The sequence below is a fragment of the Populus trichocarpa genome, chromosome 3, assembly GCF_000002775.5.
Source record: "Populus trichocarpa isolate Nisqually-1 chromosome 3, P.trichocarpa_v4.1, whole genome shotgun sequence".
Classification (NCBI taxonomy): Eukaryota; Viridiplantae; Streptophyta; class Magnoliopsida; order Malpighiales; family Salicaceae; genus Populus; species Populus trichocarpa.
Genome location: NC_037287.2, coordinates 911631 through 934640, shown reverse-complemented (window position 1 = coordinate 934640; position 23010 = coordinate 911631). Strand labels below are relative to the sequence as shown.

The 23010-nt window shown below is 32.8% G+C and overlaps 1 protein-coding gene across 2 annotated transcripts; it reads right to left on the bottom strand.

Moving 5' to 3' along the window:
* Positions 1-5940: 5940 nt before the first annotated feature.
* Positions 5941-15746, bottom strand: LOC18111187 (pumilio homolog 6, chloroplastic). Of its 2 annotated transcripts, none has more exons than XM_052451370.1 (11): positions 15574-15745; positions 13832-14424; positions 13019-13169; positions 11761-12937; positions 11524-11665; positions 11320-11427; positions 9739-9951; positions 9513-9623; positions 8576-8770; positions 7221-7392; positions 5941-6309 (listed from the first exon to the last, which is right to left on the bottom strand). In XM_052451370.1, exons 1-11 carry the CDS (start codon positions 15590-15592, stop codon positions 6293-6295), a joined length of 2898 nt encoding a protein of 965 aa, XP_052307330.1. In that variant the 5' UTR covers positions 15593-15745; the 3' UTR covers positions 5941-6292. The 2 variants fall into 2 exon arrangements, with proteins under 2 accessions (XP_052307330.1, XP_052307329.1); XM_052451369.1 differs by lacking the exon at positions 5941-6309 and adding an exon at positions 6478-7121 and having other exon boundaries at positions 15574-15746.
* Between the last annotated feature and the right edge of the window lie 7264 nt (positions 15747-23010).

The window sequence follows — 23010 nt, the reverse complement described above, 5'->3', positions numbered from 1 at the left end:
TTTTTTTTAACGCATTAAAAGATTTTTTTAAAAAAAAAACAATACCCAAGCACGTGGGCTGCTCCTAGTTTTTCTTAGTTCGAGAGACTGGGCTCTGGTTGCAATTCCATTTTTTTTCTTGCTTATTGTATTTTTCAATCTAATCACTTGATATTTGGTTGATTATTAATTGAGCAATGTAATTTGTTTCGATATAATTTTTTTTCAATCACTTTAATGTTTTGTTGGTTCTTATTTTATTTGTGTCTATTTTAAATAAAAAAATTTAAAAAAGATTTGTTGAACTTAATTGAGTCAATAACCCAAGCATAGATTTGATCGATTAACTTATAGATTAGGATTGATAATTTTTTTTTCATAAATAGTTATTAGATATATGCATGAATTTTTTAAATTCTATTTAAAAAATTTTATTTACAAAAACATGCCATAAAGATATGCAAAGCACGAGTTAAATAGCCAATAAAAACTATAATGTAAAGCTTCCATCTACCATTGCATTTGATTTAGTCAAATCAAATTGTGATTTATTCTTTATTTATTTATTTTTTTAAACCCAAAACATAATAATATACGGCTACACTTTTTTCACCATAAAAAAAAACCCAAAGACGTATTAGAATCTAGAACTTTTTATTTGAACATAAACATTTTAATTTTTTTCCTATTTTTGTATAACCTCGTTTTGATTGTGAACAAAGGGGGGTTATTGCTGATGAATTAGACCATTTTTTATCCATAACACAGTGCATGAGATTTATTTATATTTTCTTTATCTAATTTTTTTTTATTAACGTGGGTATCCGGGCCGGCTTGCGCGCACCTCGACTAATTCCACGAGCCATGAAGTTAACGACCATGTAAGCCTCCAGTGGTCCTGAGGTTTGTAAGACTCGAACTGGTGATCTCTAAGAAGTAAACTTAGGACCTGATCAGTGAGCTACACCCCTCAGGATTTATCTAATTATTTTTAACTATATCATGATTATCATCCCTTGGTGATCACTATAATGCTTCTTACTGATTTTAAAGAGATAACTATATAAAAATAAATTTATAGATAAAATAATTTTATATAATTTCAAAACGAAAAAAAAACACAAGAATAGGACTCTTTATAGTTCTCGTTATCTTTGAAGTTTTGGAGACACAAAAATAAATTATCTCTTGAATAATTTTAAAATAAAATTTTATTCTCTTCAAATAAAAAAGATAAGGAACACCATAACTATACAATTATATCTTTTTACTCGAGACAGGAAACAACCAACCACTACTACATACTTGATGCACTGGTGTGGATCATTGGCATATGATTTTGCTTGTAACCCACGTAAAATACAATAATACTATTACAACTAGCAGCCAAAACCCAAGAAATCAATCTTGTAAAGGCCGTGTTGTGGATTGCAAGCGGGGTGTGTTGACACGTGGTAGTAAAAAAAAAAAGCCTTTGAAAATTGTTTTGAGATAAAAAAGACGTGGTTTTTGCATTGGCTCGCCCTAAACCTGGCCTTAAATCATTGGATTGATTCACCAAGTTAAGTCATTTATTAAGAAATATTTTATAATACGTGAGGAAAATATTGTTTCCCATGCGTTCACCAATAAATAAATCACTTTCATTGCTATAATCATTTGTCATTTTCTTTGTTCCTTTTTTTTATTATGCTTTTATAAACTCGAATTAATGTCCCGTTAAAACATATTTATTAAGAAATAACAAAATTCAAAAATAAAGGATAAGATAAGAGATGTGGTAAAAAAATAGTTTTTCTAAACTTGGGGTTAAACATATACTTTAATCCTTTAACTTTTTAAATTATAAACTTTCAGTCCCTATAAACTTATGATATTCAATTTTTATCTCAAACTTCATTTTTTTTTTTTTTGTTCATGATTTGAGAGAAGATAGAGAAAGTTTGTTGGATTCTGGTGGTAAAAAATAAAAAAAAATCTTAGTTGGAACTAATTGCGGCCGCGAAAACAGGTGGTTTTGGTGTTAATGGATTTCTTTTGATGGAGAAAGTTTATACAAGGTGTTTCTCTCTTAAACTTGCTTGAAATGATAGATTTGAACTCAAAAAAAATTCTAGTTTTGAATTAATTGTAGGTTTGGAGCTAATTTTCTGGTTGTCAGAGGCCAAGAATATATGTTTACAAGGTGTTTGAAGTGTTTTTTTTTTGTTTTTTCATGTCAAAATATGATTAAAAATGAGTTTCTCTTGATCTGAAACAGACCAACCTGATTTCCAATGATTAGATGTTGCTGGAATCTGGGTAATGCAAGCGAGGAGTTGTCTACTTCTTTTCAACGCATTAAAGGATCTTTTTTTTTAAAAAAAAAAAGACCCAAGCACGTGGGCTACTCCTAGTCCTTCCTAGCTCGAGAGACTGGGCTTTGGTTGCAATTCCATTTTTTTTCTTGCTTATTGTTTTTTTTCAATCTAACCACTTGATATTTGGTTGATTATTAATTGGACAACGTAATTTGTTTTGATATAATTTTTTTCCAATCACTTTAATGTTTTGTTGGTTCTTATTTTATTTGTGTCTATTTTAAATTAAAAAAAATTATAAAAAAGATTTGTTAAACTTAATTGAGTCAATGACCTAAGTACAGATTTGGTCAATTAACTTTGATTGGATACAAATTAGGATTGATAAATTTTTTTTATATATGCATGAATTTTTAAAATTCCATTGAAAATTTTTTATTTACAAAAACATGCCGTCGTGATTTATTCTTCACTTTTTTTTTAACCCAAAACATAATAATATACCGCTACACTTTTTTCACCATAAAAAACCCCCAAAGACTTATTAGAATCTAAAACTTTTTATTGGAAAATAAACATTTTTTTTTCTATTTTTGTATAACCTCGTTTTGATTGTGGACAAAGGGGGGTTATTGTTGATGAATAAGATATTTTTTTTTAGATTAACATGGATGTCCGGGCTAGTTTATGCGTATCTCGACTAATTTCATGGGCCCTGAAGTTAACGACCATGTAAGTTTATAGTGGCCATCATATTAGTAACCACAAGGCTCGAATCTAAAACTACAGGGGAAGCAAACCCCTTAATCCTAAACTCTTACCACTAAACCACTTACTAGATGATTATAAGACCATTTTTTATCCATAACACAGTGCATGCGATTTATTTATATTTTCTTTATCTAATTATTTTTAATTATCCTTTACAGTGGAATTTGTGATCCAATCATTCATCTCTTGTATATTGGTGATAACTATAATGCTTTTTACTGATTTTATAGAGGTAAATATATAAAAATAAATTTGTAGATAAAATAATTTTATATAATTTCAAAACGAAAAAAACACAAGAATACGACTCTTTATAATCCCTGTTATCTTTGAAGTTTTGGAGACATAAAAATAAATTATCTCTTGAATAATTCTAAAATAAAATTTTATTCTCTTCAAATAAAAAGATAAGAAACACCATAACTATACTTGCATTTGGTTCCCTTTCAGTTTTTTTTTTTTTCAGGAGCCCATTTTTAGTTTGAATAATAAGGTTGACTTTTTTTTACTTGTTTTTGTATATGCGATGAAACAAACATAATAATAAGGCGATTGGTAACAAACCAAATTATATTTTGTACTGCGAAATCCACTAAAAAATTGAGTTTGAAACACAGTTTTTATGAAGCAGTTTTCACATACCTTTTTAACTGAGTTTTGTAAAATCCTATTTATTTTTGCATTTCAAAAGCATTTTTGAAAAAATTTAAATTGATTTTATTTTTTTCTTTGCTTCAAATTGATATGTTTTTGGTGTTTTCGGATCATTTTGATGTGCTGATATCAAAGATAGTTTTTTTTAAAATAAAAATATATATTATTTTGATGCATTTACAAGTAAAAAACACTTTGAAAATCAACCGTAACTACACTTTCACCAAATATTTTATACATGTTTTTTGCTACACATAAACTTCAACCATAATTTTTACCAAACACGTATCTAATCCAACCAACCACAGCTAACCATACTTTTTTTAAATTTACTTTTTTAAAACCACAATCATAAAAACTACCTCAAAAACAAACATACTTAAATTACAGGCAATGACCACAATATTGATGTTTAACAACATAAAAAATAGTCAGTAGAGAAGAATATTCAAAGGAAATAGGCTTTACAGTTTCTTTTATAGTTTACAGACAGCATAATCAACTTATAGACAAATTTGCCACAGCTTCACAAAAATAGTGGGATTAATTTATGCTCATATGGAATAACTTCCAACAAATGAGTGCAATCTGTAATTTGTCCATCAAGTAGAAATTGAAAGTGCTAAAATCTTAGATTAAGATATTGGAATTTCAGGTCTGTCATTGTCTACTATAAAGGATTCACAGATGATTTCTTCACTGCCAATTACCTGCGTGTTTCCCTCTTTTGTTTGCTGTTATGCACAAAAAGCTCTTCACAGTATTGTTTTCCAAAGCTTTTCATGGTTCAATCCTTTTCTTTCTAACTGTCAAAAAATTATCTCAACTCAATAGCTTAAACTGTTAGTTGAGGCTCCAAATTATGATTTATATTATTTTCTAACACATCCCTTCAAGTGAAAACCCTTTGGACTTGAAACTTGCACAAGCCTACATTACCTTGTGATTAATTTTTATCAAATAAATAAGGATAATGAGATTCAAACTAGTGACCGCTTGGTCATCAGACTCTGATACCATGTCAAAGAACCATCTCAACCCAATAGCTTAAACTGTTAAGCGAGACTTTAATATATAATTTATATTATTCTCTAACAGTAACTACTATCTAGTGGTGAAATCCCCATGATTTTAAGCAACTTTTTATCTAAAAAATGCAATGTAGTAACACAATCATCACAAATAACATGCATCCCACCAACAATCATCAGTGAAGGACCAATAAAATGGTTAAAAACAGAGCTTGAATTACGCAAACTTTAGCTTGGAAGTAGCAAGAATACCACAAACATGTTGCAAATTCTTGGAACTGCGAGGACTACAAAGAAACTTGTTAATAAATACATACCTCATCCCTGAATCCCTTGTTGATCTGTGGAGAACCCTATACAAGGATTCTCAACATCACCATGCAGAGATTCTTCTCTCTCTTTCAAAAGGAAGCAAATGCAATTCAGAAAGAAAAAAAACTGCAAAAATTAGAGAGAAAAATAACTAAAATTCAATTTCAAGTCTAATTAAAAAAAAATAAAAATTCTCAGCAATCAAACCACCAGATCTAAAGATTCAACACCCACTACTCCTCAAACACTTACCAAACCCGAAACTCGTACATGGTAATTAACAAGAAGAAAATTAAAAGAGCTAAGAAGTTATATTCATGAAAAATAGAGGCCAAGTTGAACAAGAGTGTAGATCCAAACTTGCAAAAACTTGGGTATTGATTTTTGGAAAAGAAAAGGTGTAGATCTTCAGCAAAAACTTGGGTCCTACCAAATTTTTAGCTTCTACAACCCAGCATTGATTCTTTGATTAGTTCACATTAGAGCAAGGTTATTTTGGTCTTGGAGGTAGCAAATTCAACGGTAATAAAAAACAGAGAAAAAATTTTGCAAAGCCATGTAAAAGTAGCTTCTCAAAAGCTGAATTCGGAACTTATTTATTGGTGCGACCCAAGATCAAAACTCGTGTTTCATTTTGTAACCAAATGAGATAAAATTGTGGTTGAATAGAAAAGCTAAAGCTATCACATTGTCATATTGCATTGTCAAAGGGGCTCTAATAACTTATTTAATGAACGCATTTGCATAGCCTATTGACAGGGAAACCTTTTGGAAGATGGCTCTTCCTATTGACATGCATGGCTTCCAATGCAGTACAAAAGGAGACATTGTATTTGTATAGCCTCTCCTACCTCATAAAGAAAAGCCATTTACCAAACAAACCCATCAAACGATTTTACAGAATTAGCTATCAAGAAGCTTTTCATTCCCTTTGAATCTGTGTTGCAATCTAAACTGTTTTCCTACAGTTGCTCCTTTCGTCTGTGTAAATAGTTGAGCTACACAACATATATACAAACCATTCCGTGGCACATGCATATTTACTGACTTTACAATTCCAATCTGGTAATTGATGGTGGAAGTTTTCCGAGGCGGTCATGTATTAACATGATCAAGACAAAGGATGCTTGCATGATTTGGTTGTTATTCCTGCACAAGTTGTAATAATAGGATCAGCTGCGAGGCTTTCACATGTTGCGGCTGCGCTAGCGATTGACAGGCCACACCAGTGGATCCGCATCATGATCATGATGTTTGATTCTCTGCATAGAGTTGAAGTTTAGAAGAGTGAAAGCAGTGACAACAAAGCCTCGATCCCAAACTAGTTGAGGTCGGTTACACAAGCAAATTTCAAATGATCAAAGAACACTACTAATTTTTTAGTTCCATCTACCAAATGAATGAGGAGCATCAATAACCGGTATCAGTGATTAAAAAAAAAAGGAAGTTGAAACCAGCATGAAAATCATCATAATAATTTTTCAAAACCAATCCTATACAATCCAGTCATAAAAAACCTAACCCTCTCTCAACCTGGACGATATCTCAACTGAAAGGGTGTATTAAATAATGCTTCCTCTCAAAGACCAGATAAATAGAACATGAGGTCCATACAAAGTTAAAATCGTGTGTTCATCCAAGCTTGATATTGTAATTCTCATAAAGCAAAGAGGAAGATATAAGAGGAAGTTCAAGTTGAGATCCCCCCACTTTAGTCATTCCAGGAATTGAATTCCCAAGATGGTTTTGAATAGTTTTGACATAGAAAGATTACCAAGTCTATGCACCAAACTTCATTTCAGGAATGATGTGATTTTCCAGCACAGGTACATAAGAATTCCAATCGTATTTGTTACTTTTTATGGAATTAGAAGTTCCTCAATTTCCTACTAAGTTACCACTTTACTACTGTCCCCAGACTGCTAAACAGCTGTCTTCAAAATATCTTCAAGCTAGAATTCATTTGTCCTTTTTTTTTCCAGACTAGTAGCACCCAACTAGACATTGGGAGCTGGACAAAGATGCGATCAAATGAAACCTTCGGTCAAGCAACTCTAAGGCCCAAGGGGTCCTCCTGACATCCAATTTACAATATATAGTGAAGCAATATTCAATTTCAAATATATGCAGGGTTAGTGAAATTGAAAAGCTTAGTGAAATTGAAAAGCATTACCTTCCCCATATTGCTGTTCGAATCTAGCAACAATGTGCTTCCCATAAGTATATTTCTTCAGAGCATGCACATGTGTTCTTATTCGATTAAGCAACATTGCCCGCTGAATATCAGTACAGGTGTCAAGAATCTTTTGGACCACATAATTTGCGTATTGGTCCTTCATCATTGTCTAAAATATAGCAACAGAGAAAAAATTGAGTGGAATAATACTGGTTCAACATCATAAAGCTGCAAAGTTTGTCTGATTAAAAATAAAACGATTCATTTAGAACCCTTTAAAAAATTAATTGAGTAAGACAATGCAATCCCATAAAGAAATGCAGATTTCAACCCTCAAATTGAAATTGCACAAGAGATTGAAGATATTGGCAAGCATGCAAGGGCAGCATTATAATAATAAAATCGCCCCCTTTCTTTACTCATATGCCTACATAATCACAATATTTGGGCAAGAACCGAATAAGAATTGGTGACATTTCGGGGGAAAAAATGGAAAATTAATGTGTAAACTGGAAAAAAAAAGTAGATGAAATCATATATGATAGCAATGACAAATAGAGTAAAATCATGGACTCTGGCATACTAATGAAATGACATGTTGGAGCTAAGTTGAGTTGATTCTCATATGAGACAAAGAAATAAGATGTGAGTTTATTTTACAGTTGATAATAGAACACCGTCATATACCAGACAAAAAAATGAACAACGGAGAAATTCTAAAACATGCTAAGATTTTCATCCTCGGTAGCCTTGAAAGTTTGTGAAGAGAAATGGCACGGTATAATAGTCTAACTGGAACAACTTCATTCGAGGGATTCAAAGCTTGATATCATGATCATTGCATCACAAGGGAGTTGTGCAACTCACACTGAAACCCCAACAAAATAAAAATATACCTTCTGGACATTATAAAGCATGATTTAAATAAAGTTTGAAATAATAGAGAGAAACTATGTTTGTTTATTAGCTTCAAGTCTAGAAACAGCATTTCTCTCTCCACTGTCAATTTAGAATTGCTGGTGCAGGCATTGCTTCCCCTTCACCTTTGATGCATGTCAGGCACATAAGAGTTCCACTTGTTTACAAGATATATATATATATATATAATATTTAAAGAGCACACATGAACATGCACCAGACATCAGAATTAGAAGTTGAAAGTAGTGAATGTTGGCAACTTGTGTTGGTGATAAAAAGCAGCTGCTAATATGCATTCTGTAAATAAGTTTTCAGAAATCCCACAAATTTTAGTTTTGTAATTATTCACAGAGCGACTAAATAAGCTATGTGTTAGAAAAGTGGATGTGCTTAAGGATTTCAATCCAAATTAAAAAAAGCTTCATTAGACTCACCAATAGATTATCGTTTCCTTCATTCTGCCCAAGAATCTCCTGAATTATTATTTCCCGCTCAGTGGCACCACCATATTCCAAACATTTCTCTACAACATTGGACCCAAACTTATGCTGGCTGAGTAGGACAATATGCCCTGACAATTTGCTAATAATCTGGTATCTTTCGCGAGGTTTTCCCCTCTCCAATACATGCTGTTAAGAATACATGCATCACTATTTATACAACAATTGAAACAAGGAATTCACATCCAATAAGGTAAAAACCCATTGGATAATTTGGCATCTTTCATGGAATTCATTGTAAATTCACATCACCATTAAACAATTGAAACATGGAAATCACATTGAATACAGAATGGGAGGAAGGTTTAAGCTGACTTCCATCCTTCAATTGGATAATTGCATCCAAGTCAGAGTGCTCCATGGAATTCCTGACTTCCATCCTTCAATTGGATAATTGCATCCAAGTCAGAGTGCCCCATGGAATTCCTATCTTTCAACAAGGTTAAATCCTATTCTAACCACTCTGACTGGGATGCAGATCTATCTTTCAAGGAATGAGATCTACCTTTCTGAGATTGAGCATTGGGAGTTCATGTGGCTCACGATTTCTTTCCTAGTATGAGCAAGCATGCACCATTAACAGCATGAATGCACAATACGATGCAAGAAAAAGTGCCAGGTACACACATGACACATTACCTGGGTAGAGATCTTATTCCTCCTCCCCCAGGCTTAAATATTAGTCCCCTTCCCTCGTTAACAATTTCCGTCCCCCGAAAGTTACCAAACAAAATTAATCATCACTAAATCAACTATCAGACCATCTCACCTTATACCAAACCAAGTCAAGCTAAGCACAAAGAACATTTACAGGAAGAATCAATTGTTTGCTACAAATTTCAAGGTGAAACAGCACAAAAGAAACACTAACCTGAGTCACATAATTTCCATACTGGTCCTGAGCAAGAATGAGGACAGACTCCAAGATCTCATCCACTATGAACTCACATTGCAGCTCATATGCACAATGCTCTAGAACTCTCTGCAATAAACCAAATGCATCAGTGTTTCATGACAATGTTCCTGCAGACAACCAAAGGCGGGATAGGAAAAGGAAAGCAAGAGAGCTTCCAACACACCAGTCAAGCCTAACATACCTGTATGACACGACAACCATAAGGATGCATGGAAAGTGTTGCAACTTCACCACAGAAGGCTGAGAATATGAATCCAATTTTTTCTGCTGGAACACTCTCAATGCACTTCTGTATGACATGATTACCGTTCTGATCACGTACACATTTCATAACATGTCCATCCAATTCAAGGACAAGCTGTGCTTTTTGATCAAGCTCGATTACATCAAGTGCCTAAGAAACATCACAGGATCAAAATCAATGTCAATTCCAATATAACAAGGAGAAGTTTATTTTATGAATAGGTAGCAATTCAGTACATATCTAACATCCAATCTCAGTAACACACCAGATAAAGAAAAAAAACAGAACAATATCCATCATTCAAACAAACCTCCACAACATCCATTTGACTATATGTTAGCAATATTTACTTTTCAGCACAATGACCGCACATCAAATCCTTACAGGTACAGCCTACAGTCATAGGAAAAAACCTTAATTCATAAAAACTCCCCCCTGTCTCCTATTGGATCAGGCAAAATTGGGGTTTTTAGGTTGGTTGTTGGTTCAGGTAGGATATCAATTTATCCAGACACTCAGATTGATCCACAACCTAACTTTATGAAATTTTCACAGCATGTACCTAAATAATTTAATAGTCCATTCAGGATTAACATTTTCCTTCCCTTTACCTTTTTTTTTTTTTGTTTACTTTTACACATTCAATGACAGAAGAGGAACATCAAGTAAGCAACTAGTTTGAAAAAGAACTCAATCAAATACACTTTATTCTAAATGAGTGAAAGTATAAGACTGGAAATATTAGGTTTAGATCAAAAGCATACGACTATGGAAATATTAGGTGTAGATCAAAAGCTTTCCAGAAGTTCCTCTATGTAAGCCATTCTTACACTTAGGGAGAGATACGGTAAAAAGTTCCGAAGAAAAAAAAAACAGCCTGGTAACAACACTTACAGTCAGAAATCCCAAGTAATTAGGGTTGTTAAGCAAGTTTCAGCTTAGCCAATATGCGCTAGCAACATTAACTTGAAAGTAAAACCCTAAGAAACTTTGCCAGTTTCAAACATATCCCATTAATCAAAAGACAGAACTTTAACCTTTCACTGACTGGATGCATTCCCATGCCTGTGAAAATAACCAGTTACGTGCTGGAATTTGCAAGTAATCTACATCAGATGGCAATAGAAATAACCACAAATTTGCAGGACAAAAGACTCTACCAGCAATTTGACAAATAAGCAAGAATTGCCTGCTTACAAAAACTCATAATTAGTGAAGTAAAGGCACAAAAAAAAGAGTGCCTCTAGAGCAAACCCTAGGTGCACCTAGGAGAAGGGGCTTTAACTAGAGCATGAAAAAGGTTTTCTCCTTGGACAAGAATCTAGTGCCACTTGAGTAAAGAAAAGTCAGTAAAAAAAACGGTGAAACATCCTATAACTACTGCCACAACTTGTATATAGAATGATTATGCATTTGTTTTCTTTGTATGCAAGCAGTAAACCATGGACACAAAATAAGAAAATACTACATGGTTGTGAGGAATGTGTGATAGCAATGTCCCACAAGAATCACAAATACCTTTTGGATTACCCGGCAGCCATACATCTGCAAACTTAGATGCAAAATTTGACCAGTGAGCTGATTAGCAAGTTCCTTCCTCTGCTCCATGCTTCCATACTCAAAAACCTGAAAGTAAACAAAAGGAAAAAGACACTAAGACAATCAACATAGCCAGTAAGTGGTAAACATGACACCAAAAAAATGCATGTTTTAAGTACTCACTTTCTGAATAAGATAATTTCCAAAAACATCGGTCATTAATTTGGAAGCATGTGGAAGAACTTCTTTAAATACCAATGCCTTCTCTTCAGCACTGCAATTCTCCAACTTCTGCTGAATAAATCGGCTACCATGTTGATCAGCACTGAAGTTTAAAAAGTCCTCATCATTCAACTTTTCAGCATAAAAAGAAAAGAAAAGAAAAAACAAAGAAAGCAAGCAAACTCAGTAAGGACTTGCCTAAATTCAACAATATGCCCTACAATATCAGACAACTCAAATCTGCGGACTTTGCCAGATTTCAACTCCTCAAGAAAATTATGTATTTTAGGGTCATTAAAACTCTCTGGTCCTCTTTGACCTTGCCATCCAGAACATACAGGCGCATATCTACCACTTCCCGGTGGGAACCTCATTTCATTTCTCCCTCCAGAAAAACCAGTGCCCCCCACTGGGGATCCTGGCAAAACAGGGCTCGCAAGCGGTGACGAGGGGTACTGCAATAAACCTATGTTTGGTGAGTTTCCAAAATAAGGAAGATTCATTACCCGACCTCTGCTTCGATTAAGATCACTCACTCCACCTCTCTGGTGGTGTAGCAGTTTCTGTTCCTCCAAACCAGCAGCAACCTCGGATCCTTTCTTTGATGCAGGAGCATTGTTTTGTCTCCCAATAGCACCACCTCCAGATGCCGATGGATCAAATTGACCAGACATATTATATGTTAGTCCATAAGGCTGTTGATAGTATTGCATATAAAGAGGATCAATAACTGAAGGTTGAACTACATATCCAAGCTGCCCATAGAACTTGTTATAATGTTGCACATCAGCTCCATGGGCAAGGCTTCCTTCACTTGAAGACCCAGACATTCCAGCATTAAAGTTTGGACTTGCAGAGCCATCAAAAACCATTGAAACCGTACCATGAGGGGGGTATCCTGCAACATACGGAGGAATCACAGTTGAATTCAGAGCATACCCCCCTATACCATATTGTGGAGCACATAATCCTGGAGCCTGAAGATTTGGGTAAAATGGATTTGGTGAAGTCATGTAGCCAGTTGTCCCATAAAGAGGAGGTGTGAACCCAAGCGACTGCAATACCGACTGCACCTCCGCTGAGAATGTTGATGGGCCATGGAGAAGTTGATCCATACCGATGTGTGCAGAATTTACTCCTTGAGAACCCATTTGAGACTTGGCATTTTGAACTTGAAACACATTGCCTGGCTGTTGGTGGACTTGGTGTTGCTGCACATGGCTCTGGTAGCTGTGATGCCACTGCTCTTGATATCTTTGCTCCTTGGGATTCTGAGGGCTAGATATATTAAGGTCCTTCATTCTAGATTCAATAACGCCTATGTCTACCCTATTTACAAATCCTTTGCTAAGAGGTGGTTTGGGTTGTGTGGTTCCTGTACATTTAAGAGACAATGAGCTTGTAACAGGAGCGATTGAGGGATCGGCATTCAATGATAGTCTAACATTTTTCATACCTAGAATTGATGGAATGCCATTGGATGTGCTAGCGGTGGAATCATGCAAGGAACCGAAAAAAACATCTTGATCAGCTGCTTCATCTGTTGTTCCAGGGCTTAAGGAGCGAGACTGGTTATATACAGGAGATGGAGTACGGGGGAAATCCTCCTGCATATGTGAATCAATTATTAACACTTATAATAAAGTTATTCAAAAGGAGAAAAGGTATAATAATCAATCTCCTTTTTTTGATGCTGATGTTAAAACCAATAAGCAGCATGCTGCTCATAGGAATTACATTAAATAATGGATTTATTTTTTTTATATTTCTTCAACCTTGTAGAATTAGGATTGCTATTTTTACAGTTGTTTTGATGTTACTGGTGAAGATTTACAGTTAACATTACAAGCCAAAACAACTCTGGGCTACATTGGGGTAAATCCATGGTTAATTTTATCATAGGAAAGAAGGAAGCTAAAATTTCAAGTTAACAATGAAATCAATATATACATGAAATATATCCATGCAAGAATGGCGCATAATAATGAAGAATGTGTTTGACATGCTCCAACACAGACGTAATCCAAAAAGAACAAAGCTAGAAGCAAGTAATGACACTGTTCTGTAAGTTCTGGAATTTACATGCTAAAACTAAGAACTCTCCCATTTGCATTGGAGTAATGAGGCAAAAAAATTTTAAGGGGAGCTATTTTAAGGCAGGGAGATTACATCTAAACCCAACAGGACAGTAAATTATATAGTGAGGTATCCAAGCACAGAAATTAATAGTCAAATCAATGAACAAATTCCTATGAATGAAAATAGCTACCTGAATTATATCAACCAAGCGTTTGGATTGCCCTGCCAATGGAGCAGCATCACCTCCAGACCAAAACCCATTTGTCATGTTGGCTAAACTGTCTAAGGGCTCCTTGGGTGAGTGGTCACCCTCCAACTCTTCCTTGTGTGTAGAAAGTAATCCTTGCGACAAATGCAAGGAGTTTTTACTGTTGTCATCTATTGGAGCCAATCCCCAATTAGTGCCAAACTTAACAGCATGGCGTCCCGGATGCTGATTCTCCCTTGGGATGGGTGGTGTAGGAAGTCTGAGGTTGGGGCTGGCACCGGTACCATAATAAGATAGATATGACTGCTTCTCTGAGTTGAAAGCTAGAAGAGCATTGTTTGAACTCCCCAGCCTAGGATTAAGGTTGGAATTTTGCTGAGAAATGAGGTTATTTATTGCGAAAAAGGAGCCTTCCATGCTTGGGGGTGCACTTCCACTTCGATTAGGGACTGCATCTCCCCCACTGCCACGGAATCTTTGACCGTTTCTAAGAAATCCCAAATCCTCCACTGCCATATTAGGAGTTGATGGAACAAAAGTTGCTGACTCATGGGAGGGCATTCTAAGTGGACTCTCTGTGGCCATATTGCTAAAATATTATTATTATTATGGTGTTCTTTCCTAATCAAGGAGTAACAAGATATCCCACATAGTTCCCTGGAAGATGCATCAATTTACCATGGTCATGAGTGATAAGAACTTGGCTATCTGGAGACTCATAAACGCTATTTTGTAAAGAAAAATGAAGAATTGCAGCATAAAACAATATGTCCAATCTTTGCAAGTAAAGCACGAGCAACTATGACAATGACAGAAGGGAAACTCCTTCGGACGTTGAATTAAGAATTCCCATCGAACCACCATGACAACCATACTCAATTTGACTAATGATTAATCAAGATGTCTATAAGTTCAAACAGAAGCCATTCACCATGCATGTAGCTATAAAAAAGCACAGTGAGAAAACAGCAAAAGAATCAGCAACATTGAGACTCTATATTTGGTTGCTAAAACCAAAGCCAAACAAACAAACAAGATAGGAGAAAACATCACAACAGCAGAACCAAACACTTTCACTCTAACCTGGTTGAAAAGAGTTCCTCACTATTCAAAATTTGGGAAAATAAAAAATTAGAAAACTTTTCTATCTTCTTACTCTCTTTCCTCATCAACAAAACAATAAAGGAATGGAACAGTACATTCTTCCTAAGCTGACATTATAAGTATCTCTATTAACCATAAAAAAAAAAAAAAAACAGCCATTTCACATAAATTCAGACCAAAACTGAGTCCGGGTAATATCAAAAACTTGTAAAAAAAGATATTTTTGGATGAACGGAGAGAGAAACCAAGACCCTTTACATAGAGTTTTAAGAATTTAACTCCACCCATCAAAGAGTTGATACATGACTCCAGTAAACTCTTTTCCTCCATATACTTGAACATACTTGAGTAATTTTAAACACATTCAAATCTTAATTGAGTTGTATTAATTACCAATCATGTTTTCATAATCTTCTAGCTTAACAAAACTTGAATTGAAGGCTAACTTAAACCACTAGATGGGATGATAATTTGCATGTAGTCATGAGGTTATATCTAACAAGTTACACGCCAAAAAACAAGGTCAAGCAACAGCAAGGCATAAGAGCAACTACTTCACAGAGTAAAGACAACAAATTTATTCGTCAAAACCCTAAATGAAACAGCAGAGATTCTCTTACCTGGCAAAGAAAGACTCATTCTTTAAAACCCTAGAACCGGAACAGATTCTTTCCTTTTCTTTCTAGATAGAGAAGGAAGGAGTTTTGGGTTTTCACACAGAGAGAGAGAGAGAGAGAGAGAGAGAGAGCGTGACTGGCTCTCAAACGAAAATTTGGCTTTAGTTAAGGGGATTAAAAAAAAAACAAAAAAAAAAACAAAAGAGGAAAAGAATAAGAAAAAAAGCAGAGAGACTGTGACGTGATGATGGCATAAGGAGGAAAAATGAGAAATTTTAGAGTGTAAGAGTTACTTTATCCATTGTTTTAAAAGTTGCCACGGTTGCAAGCCCCGAATCGCGCGCTAGAAAGGCCACTTGGCACCCTTTGGTATTCCCTTTTAAATGGAGATTCAGTATATTTTCAAATTTTTTATTTAAAATTAATTTTTTAAAATAAAATTTAAATTATTTTGATAGGACGATAACAAAATAATTTTTAAATAATATTATTTTAATATATTTTTAAGTAAACAACACTTTAAAAAATAACTGTTTTATTATTTTAATGGGATGACAACAAAATAATTTTTAAATAATATTATTTTAAAATATTTTTAAGTAAAGAACAGTTTAAAAAATAATTGTTGCTGCTGTATTTTCAAATACCTCTTGATAAACATATTTGTTTTGAAGAAAAACAATTAATAAGTTTTTATTTTTCTAATGTTTTTAATTTAGATTGATTCATGCCTTAATTAATGAATAAAAATTAAAATAAAATAAAAATAATGATCTTTGAATCACTAAATCAATTTTAAGATGCATTTTAATAGCTTTTTTAAATGAAAAGGTTTGGATAAAAAATATATAAAAATAAAATTTCATAATTTTAGATAAAAATTAAAATAAAATCCCTTTACCCATTAAGCTATCTAATTTGACAATGTTTTTTTTTTTTTTTTTGATTTACGTGGGGTGTCCGGGCCAGCTTACGCGCACCACGACTATTCCCCACGGCCCACTGGACATCCTGCAAGCCCAGGAGCAGGTAAGGCACCGCGGGGGTGACAGGCGTGCACATAGAGGGTCGAACCCGGGATGGCGGCGGAACAAGTCACACGGTTGACCACAGCAGCTAGACCCTCAAGTGCCTAATTTGACAATGTTAATATACAAACTAATTGAAAAAAAGAAAAAGAAAAACTAGACCGAGACTAGATTAAACTAGGCTTTAAATACATGGATCATCAAGTTAATTCGCTCATTCAATTTAGTAACTATAATAACTCACATAAAAAAACTTAATGTATGTTTTTTTATTATAATTTAATGAATTTTTTAAAATATTTTTTCATTTGATAATATATTAAAATGATTTATTTTAGATTTTTTTATTAGTATATTAAAATTATAAAAAGAATTAATTCAATATTTTTATAAAACTAAAAATATTCTTAAAAAAAACATGTAATGATATAAAATACAAGGAAGAGCCCATCGGTACAGTTGAGGGTTTTGCTAAAATTGGGCATTGTTTATTTTGGGTGCGAAGACAAAGCAAGGACAAAACAAGGAGTGGAAAAGGAAGAAGGCACGAAGAGGGCATATGACACGTGTGCGACACAGCAGCGACTTTGTCAAACTCCCGATTCTTTGCGTTTAAAACGTGGTGCCAAAAATAACATAAACCTTTCAGGTTATTGTTTATAACTTCGCAGTATCTGATTTTTAAAATGTTTTTTTATTTAAAGATAAATTAAAATAATAATTTTTTATTTTTTAAAATTTATTTTTAATATAAATACACCAAACAATTTAAATATAAAAAAAAAATTAAAAATTAAAAGTTTTTAAGAAGCACAGCACAGCCGCAAAAATAAACTGTCTGTAGAGAACCTGCTCCTCCTGCTGCAGCTGCTGGAGAAACGCGCTGGCTGTTGCTGCAATGCTGCGCCGGAGTTGTGACTTTGAATAGGCTGTAAGTGAATGATGAAGGGATGGGAGCGCAGCAGGTGTTTCTTTCTCTCTCTTTTTTTTACTGGGAATATAGAACATTAGGGTTTGGGATAGAAATTCTTCTTTTACTCATCGGTTCGAGGCCTTAGTCATGAGTTAGCTGGTTCTAGGTGTAATTATTTTTTGTTCGGTTCGGTTTTTATTAAAAAAAATAACCAAACCGAAATTTTTTTTTAAAAAAACAGAAACCGGTTCAAATCGACCGGTTTCGATTCGGTTCGGTTTTTTAGGACAAAAACCGGTTTGGCTCGGTTTTTCCGGTTTGGCTCGGGTTTTTTCGGTTTGGGTTCAATTTGGTTCGGTTTTTTCTGTTTTAGGATTATAAATTGAAACCGAACCGGTCAGTTTTTTCAAAATTTTAATCGGTTTTTTCACAGTTTGGGTTTTTCGGTTTTTTTTTTCCAGTTTTCTCGGTTTTTTGATTTTTTTACTCACCCCTAACTGGTTCAATTCAAGTTAATTGGAAAGGGTGTGCTCTTTTAGTTAATATGATAATGTTTTGTACCAAAATAAATAAAAAATTAAGTTTTACGAGTTTAGTTCAAGATTTGATCTATCAAGCACCCCAAGTTTGATCGAATTTATGCCATCTTAATTTGAAAAACCTAACTCATAATTTTTGTAGTTGCGGTTTAAAAATTTAAATTTAAAAATATATATTTTTAGTTATAGTTTTTAAAAAATATATGTTTGATTAAAACTATTGTAAAATGAATTTTTACTTACAAAAATAATAAAAACGAAGTTATTTTAATTTATATAAAATCAAGGTTTAAAATGTAATTATACATGAGGTCTAAAATAAAAAAACAAAAATTATTTGACTACCCAAATGATTTTTTCTATATAACTAGGAAAAACTAAAAGCTATCACATTATAAAACAGTCTCTTTTTGAATAAACAATCAACTTATCAGTTCAACTTTATTTAAAGACTATGCTTTTAACCATTGTTATCAAAGTGAATCAGAAGTTCCAGTACTATTTGACAAAAAAAAAAAAATTAGAATTAGGGTTCCCAAATCATTGGCCCGCGCTTGGTGTGCCAGACAAATCAATTTTTTTTAACTCAAAAAATGGGCGGGCACTGCTACTAACGAGTTTTTCTGGAGAAAAAATAAGATAAATTGTGTGGTGGTAGTTACCATCATATAACCCGTCAACCTAGTGAATCTTACAAAACCTTAATCGGCTAGAAAAAAATAACATAAATAAACACTTGTAAAATATAAATCAACGTAATGATATGATGTTTATTTAATACCGTGATAACTTGATAAAAAAAACATAAAATAATTTTGCACTTTTGTGCCATGAATATTTTTTTGGAACTGTGCATTAAATAATTGTGCGGTAGTTAACCTCATATAACTCCATATAAAGCATATTAAAATAAATTATAAAGATTAATTCATAACAAATATAATGTTGAATGATAAAATTGAAATAAATAAATAAATAAAAGACACAAAAAATAGCCAAGTTAACTTGGGCTAACCCTTCAAACTCACAACCCAAGTAATGAGACTAAGATAACATTATAGAAAACAAACCGAAAGAAATTATGAAACCCAATTACAAATCAACCAGATATGAAATGATGGAATTTTGAGAAAAATTAACTTAATAAACAATATAAGAACCCGAGTTAACCCGCTAAACTTATGACCCGGGTTATAAGATTGGGATAAGCAAACCCATTAAAGTATGAATTAAAAAAAAAGAATAAACCTTAAGAAAAGAAAAGAAAAAAAACATTATTGAGCAGTGCTTTGCGAAAAGGGGAACGATGAATTCCCCTCCTCGATTAGTATATGATAACTGGGCACGAGCCCACGCTATGTTGTGGGTTCGTATTTCTCCATAAAAAACCAATGTTTAGATGATGCAAACATGTTTCAAGAAAAAAAAAATCAACAATTCGAGTTATACCACCAATTAGGATTAATAAGTTAGTTTTATTTTAACTAGATGATAAAACAAAAGGCAATAACATTAATCAGATAATTTTTTTAAAAAAATTCACAATACTTTGGAAAAAAAAAATTAGGGGCATGAGAATAGATCAAAAAAAGTGATAAAGAATTGGACCAAGTCAACAAACGCTGAAGAACATAACAAGGAAAACTAATAACTACACAAAAGGATCTAAGATAAAAAAAAAATGGCAATTAAAAGAATGAGCGTGAAAATAAAAATAAAAAAATAAATTCAAGAGTAACTAATTTTTTTTATTGAAGGGTTAAATTGATAAAAGAAATAATAAAAGGGTAAATGATAGATAAAAGAAATTTAAAGAAAAAGGACATGAATTTATGTTTGGAGGGTTAAATTGAAGAGAAAAATAACTCCAACAAAAAATAAAAATTTAGGACTAAATTAAAAACAATAATAAAAAATAAACTCGGATTGAAGAGTAAAATTGAAAAAAAAAATTATAAAAAGGTCAAGTTAAAAAAAACTAGAAATCAAAAGAATAAAGACTATATTAAAAAACATAGTACATTACAAATTGGAATTGAAGGACTAAATTAAAAAGAAATAAAACTCTTATTAAAGATCCAAGGACAAAAATAAAAAATCAAAAGAATAAAGATCAAAGCACAAATATAAAAAAGAACACCAATATGAAATTTTTAAGGGAGGAGAGATAAAAAAAAGAAAAAAAGAGGAGAAAAGCCTGCTAGCGACAAACCACCTAATCATCTATGACACACATTGTGCTAGGAGAAAGAGGACGCGCGCGACGCATCTAATGACACAGCAGATGAACAAGTTCAACCACTAGAAGGCACTACATGCGCTAGCAGTCTTTTACAATTTAATATTATTTCATCATGGTAAAATACAATAATGCCCTTGATAAAATAAAAATAACAAAATAAAAACCAACTTAGAAAGACATAAATACCCCATGACTAAAAACTTTGATTTTGTTGACTTAAAATGCATTTTAGTAAACAGATTGTACACTCAAATATAAAAAACCACAAATACTCTTAGACTAAAGACATATAATTTTGTCTATAAGGGCATTTTAGTATTTTTATTGTTCATATAAAAGAAAATGACCTAGATACCCTCTTAAGCAAGGCCACTTGTTATTTGAATGAGTGACAAAATATTATTTTTACTGTTAAAATCCAAAATGAAATGTGTCTTCTGCTATAGTAAAATCACTTTTCTCAACCACCTTTCATTTTAGTTTGTTCTTTTATTAATATATGTTAATAGGGACTCCTTTTAGTTCCTTGTTTATTACTTGCACAAAATTGTTTGATAGTAAATCCTTGCGTCAGCAGGAAACAAGAACTAATAAAAACAATTAAGGCTTTTCCGATCAAATTGCTTGCTTATTGAATGGAATCCAAAATAAAAAAGGAAAAAAAGATTTCCCTTTTTATGTCTAGTTGCTCTCTCTTTATATACATATCTAATATAAACAAGATCCTTATGATTAGAGACAAAAAGGCCATGTTCCAAATGACATTTCTAAAAAAAATGATTTTTTTTGTTTTTTTTATATTTTGGATCGTTTTGATGTGCCGATATCAAAAATAATTTTTTTTTTAAAAATAAAATATTATTTTGATGCATTTTTAAGTGGAAAAACACTTTGAAAGTAACTACTACCACACTTCAAACACATCTGAAGCAATGAGTTTCTCAAAGTGAAAGACAACCTTGATGAACAAAGCTGGCATGTTCCAAAAACTTTATTCTATCAAGACTTGCATAGCATGTTTCAATCTTGATGGCATCGTCAAGATTAAGGCTAGAGGGTGTTGCGAAGGTGAAGGATGCTAAAAAGGAACATAGAAGCAACCTCTTAGATTATTTAAAGGATAAAAGAAGAAACTTTAATTCAAGATATGGAAGGCAATGAAAAAGAAGGTTAATGAAGGCACTGGTAACATATATAATCAAATTGATGAGTTACCTAAGGGATCTTTGATGAATACAGTTAAAATTTTATAGTTTAGATTGTTTGATAAACAATCTCCGGGTAAGAACAATTAATTTGTTAATCATATATATATATATATATATATATATATATATATATATATATATTAGTAAAAAACAAGTTAGGATCATGTCGATATAGAATTTGAGATTGATGTATCATCAGTTAAGGACTAAAATTTCATTACAACTTAAAGGAATTAAGATCTCTAGTTTTATTAGTTGTAGTATATAACTATATTTTCTTGAATGTATCATACAAGACTGCAGTATCTATATTACTAATTATGTTTATTTTTTTAATTTATTATGTGTGTGTGTGTGTGTGTGTGTATTGTGATTCATTTCATGTGAATGATATTGTGTGTCCCTAAGAAAAATGAGTGTCTTTCCTGCATATGGTGTGGATTATGTGTATAGAGGATAATGTTGAGTTGGAAGCTAAGTCAATAATGCAAACTCTTAGCTACCGCCAACAACCAGATATGCAGGAGAAGATTAAGAAAAATAATGTAACTTGATATGTGAATCATTATCTAGAAATCTACAACACTATAATTTAGCTTTTATGTTATACTATAACTCTATAAGAACTATCCTTATATCAAGAAGTATTGTCATGGTGATATACAATATTTTCAACACAATTAAAATTCTTTTATGTTATCTCATTCTATTATTATTATTTTATATAGTATCAAAGCCATAGAAAAAGACTAACATCTTCACATGGCTACCTTTTTTTTCCTTTACAACAAGCATTGATAATATCTCTTCATCTCCCACTACAATCTCCTTTATGCCAAATATTACTTCTATCAAATTGATAACTTATAACTACCCTCTTTGGAAGGCATAATTAATGCCTTATTTTTGTGGCCAAGATTTATACGGTTATCTTGATGGCACAATTCAAAGTCTATCTCCATTCATTGATACTATACATCTTGATACTATATAACTTACTCAAATTGCAAATCTTGCATATTCTTATTGGGTATGACAAGACACCTTATTTTGAGCACCCTTATGTCTTTTATGACTGAAAGTGTTCTCACTCAAGTGATTTTCTATACCACTTCTCATGTTGTTTGGCAAGCTATTGTCATTCATTTTTCTTCCCAGTTTAAAGCTTGCATCATACATATTCGTACTAAGCTTGCTACAATCAAGAAAGGCAATCAATATGCCAATGAATACTTTCTGTCCATTAAGAAATTAACTGATGAACTTGTTGTGGCTAGTTAATCACTCCACTACGATGACATCATTACCCATGTTCTTGTTGGCTTGGGACATGATTATGATTACTTTGTGTCCTTTATTTATGTCCGCACATATCATATTACTCATGAGAAAGTTTATTCTTTGCTAATAGTAACAGAAACTCGTCTAACACGTCACCATCTATCTGTGCCTACACTAATTTTTAAAGCCAATATTGTTCAAATGCAGGTTATGCAACTAAACACTAAAA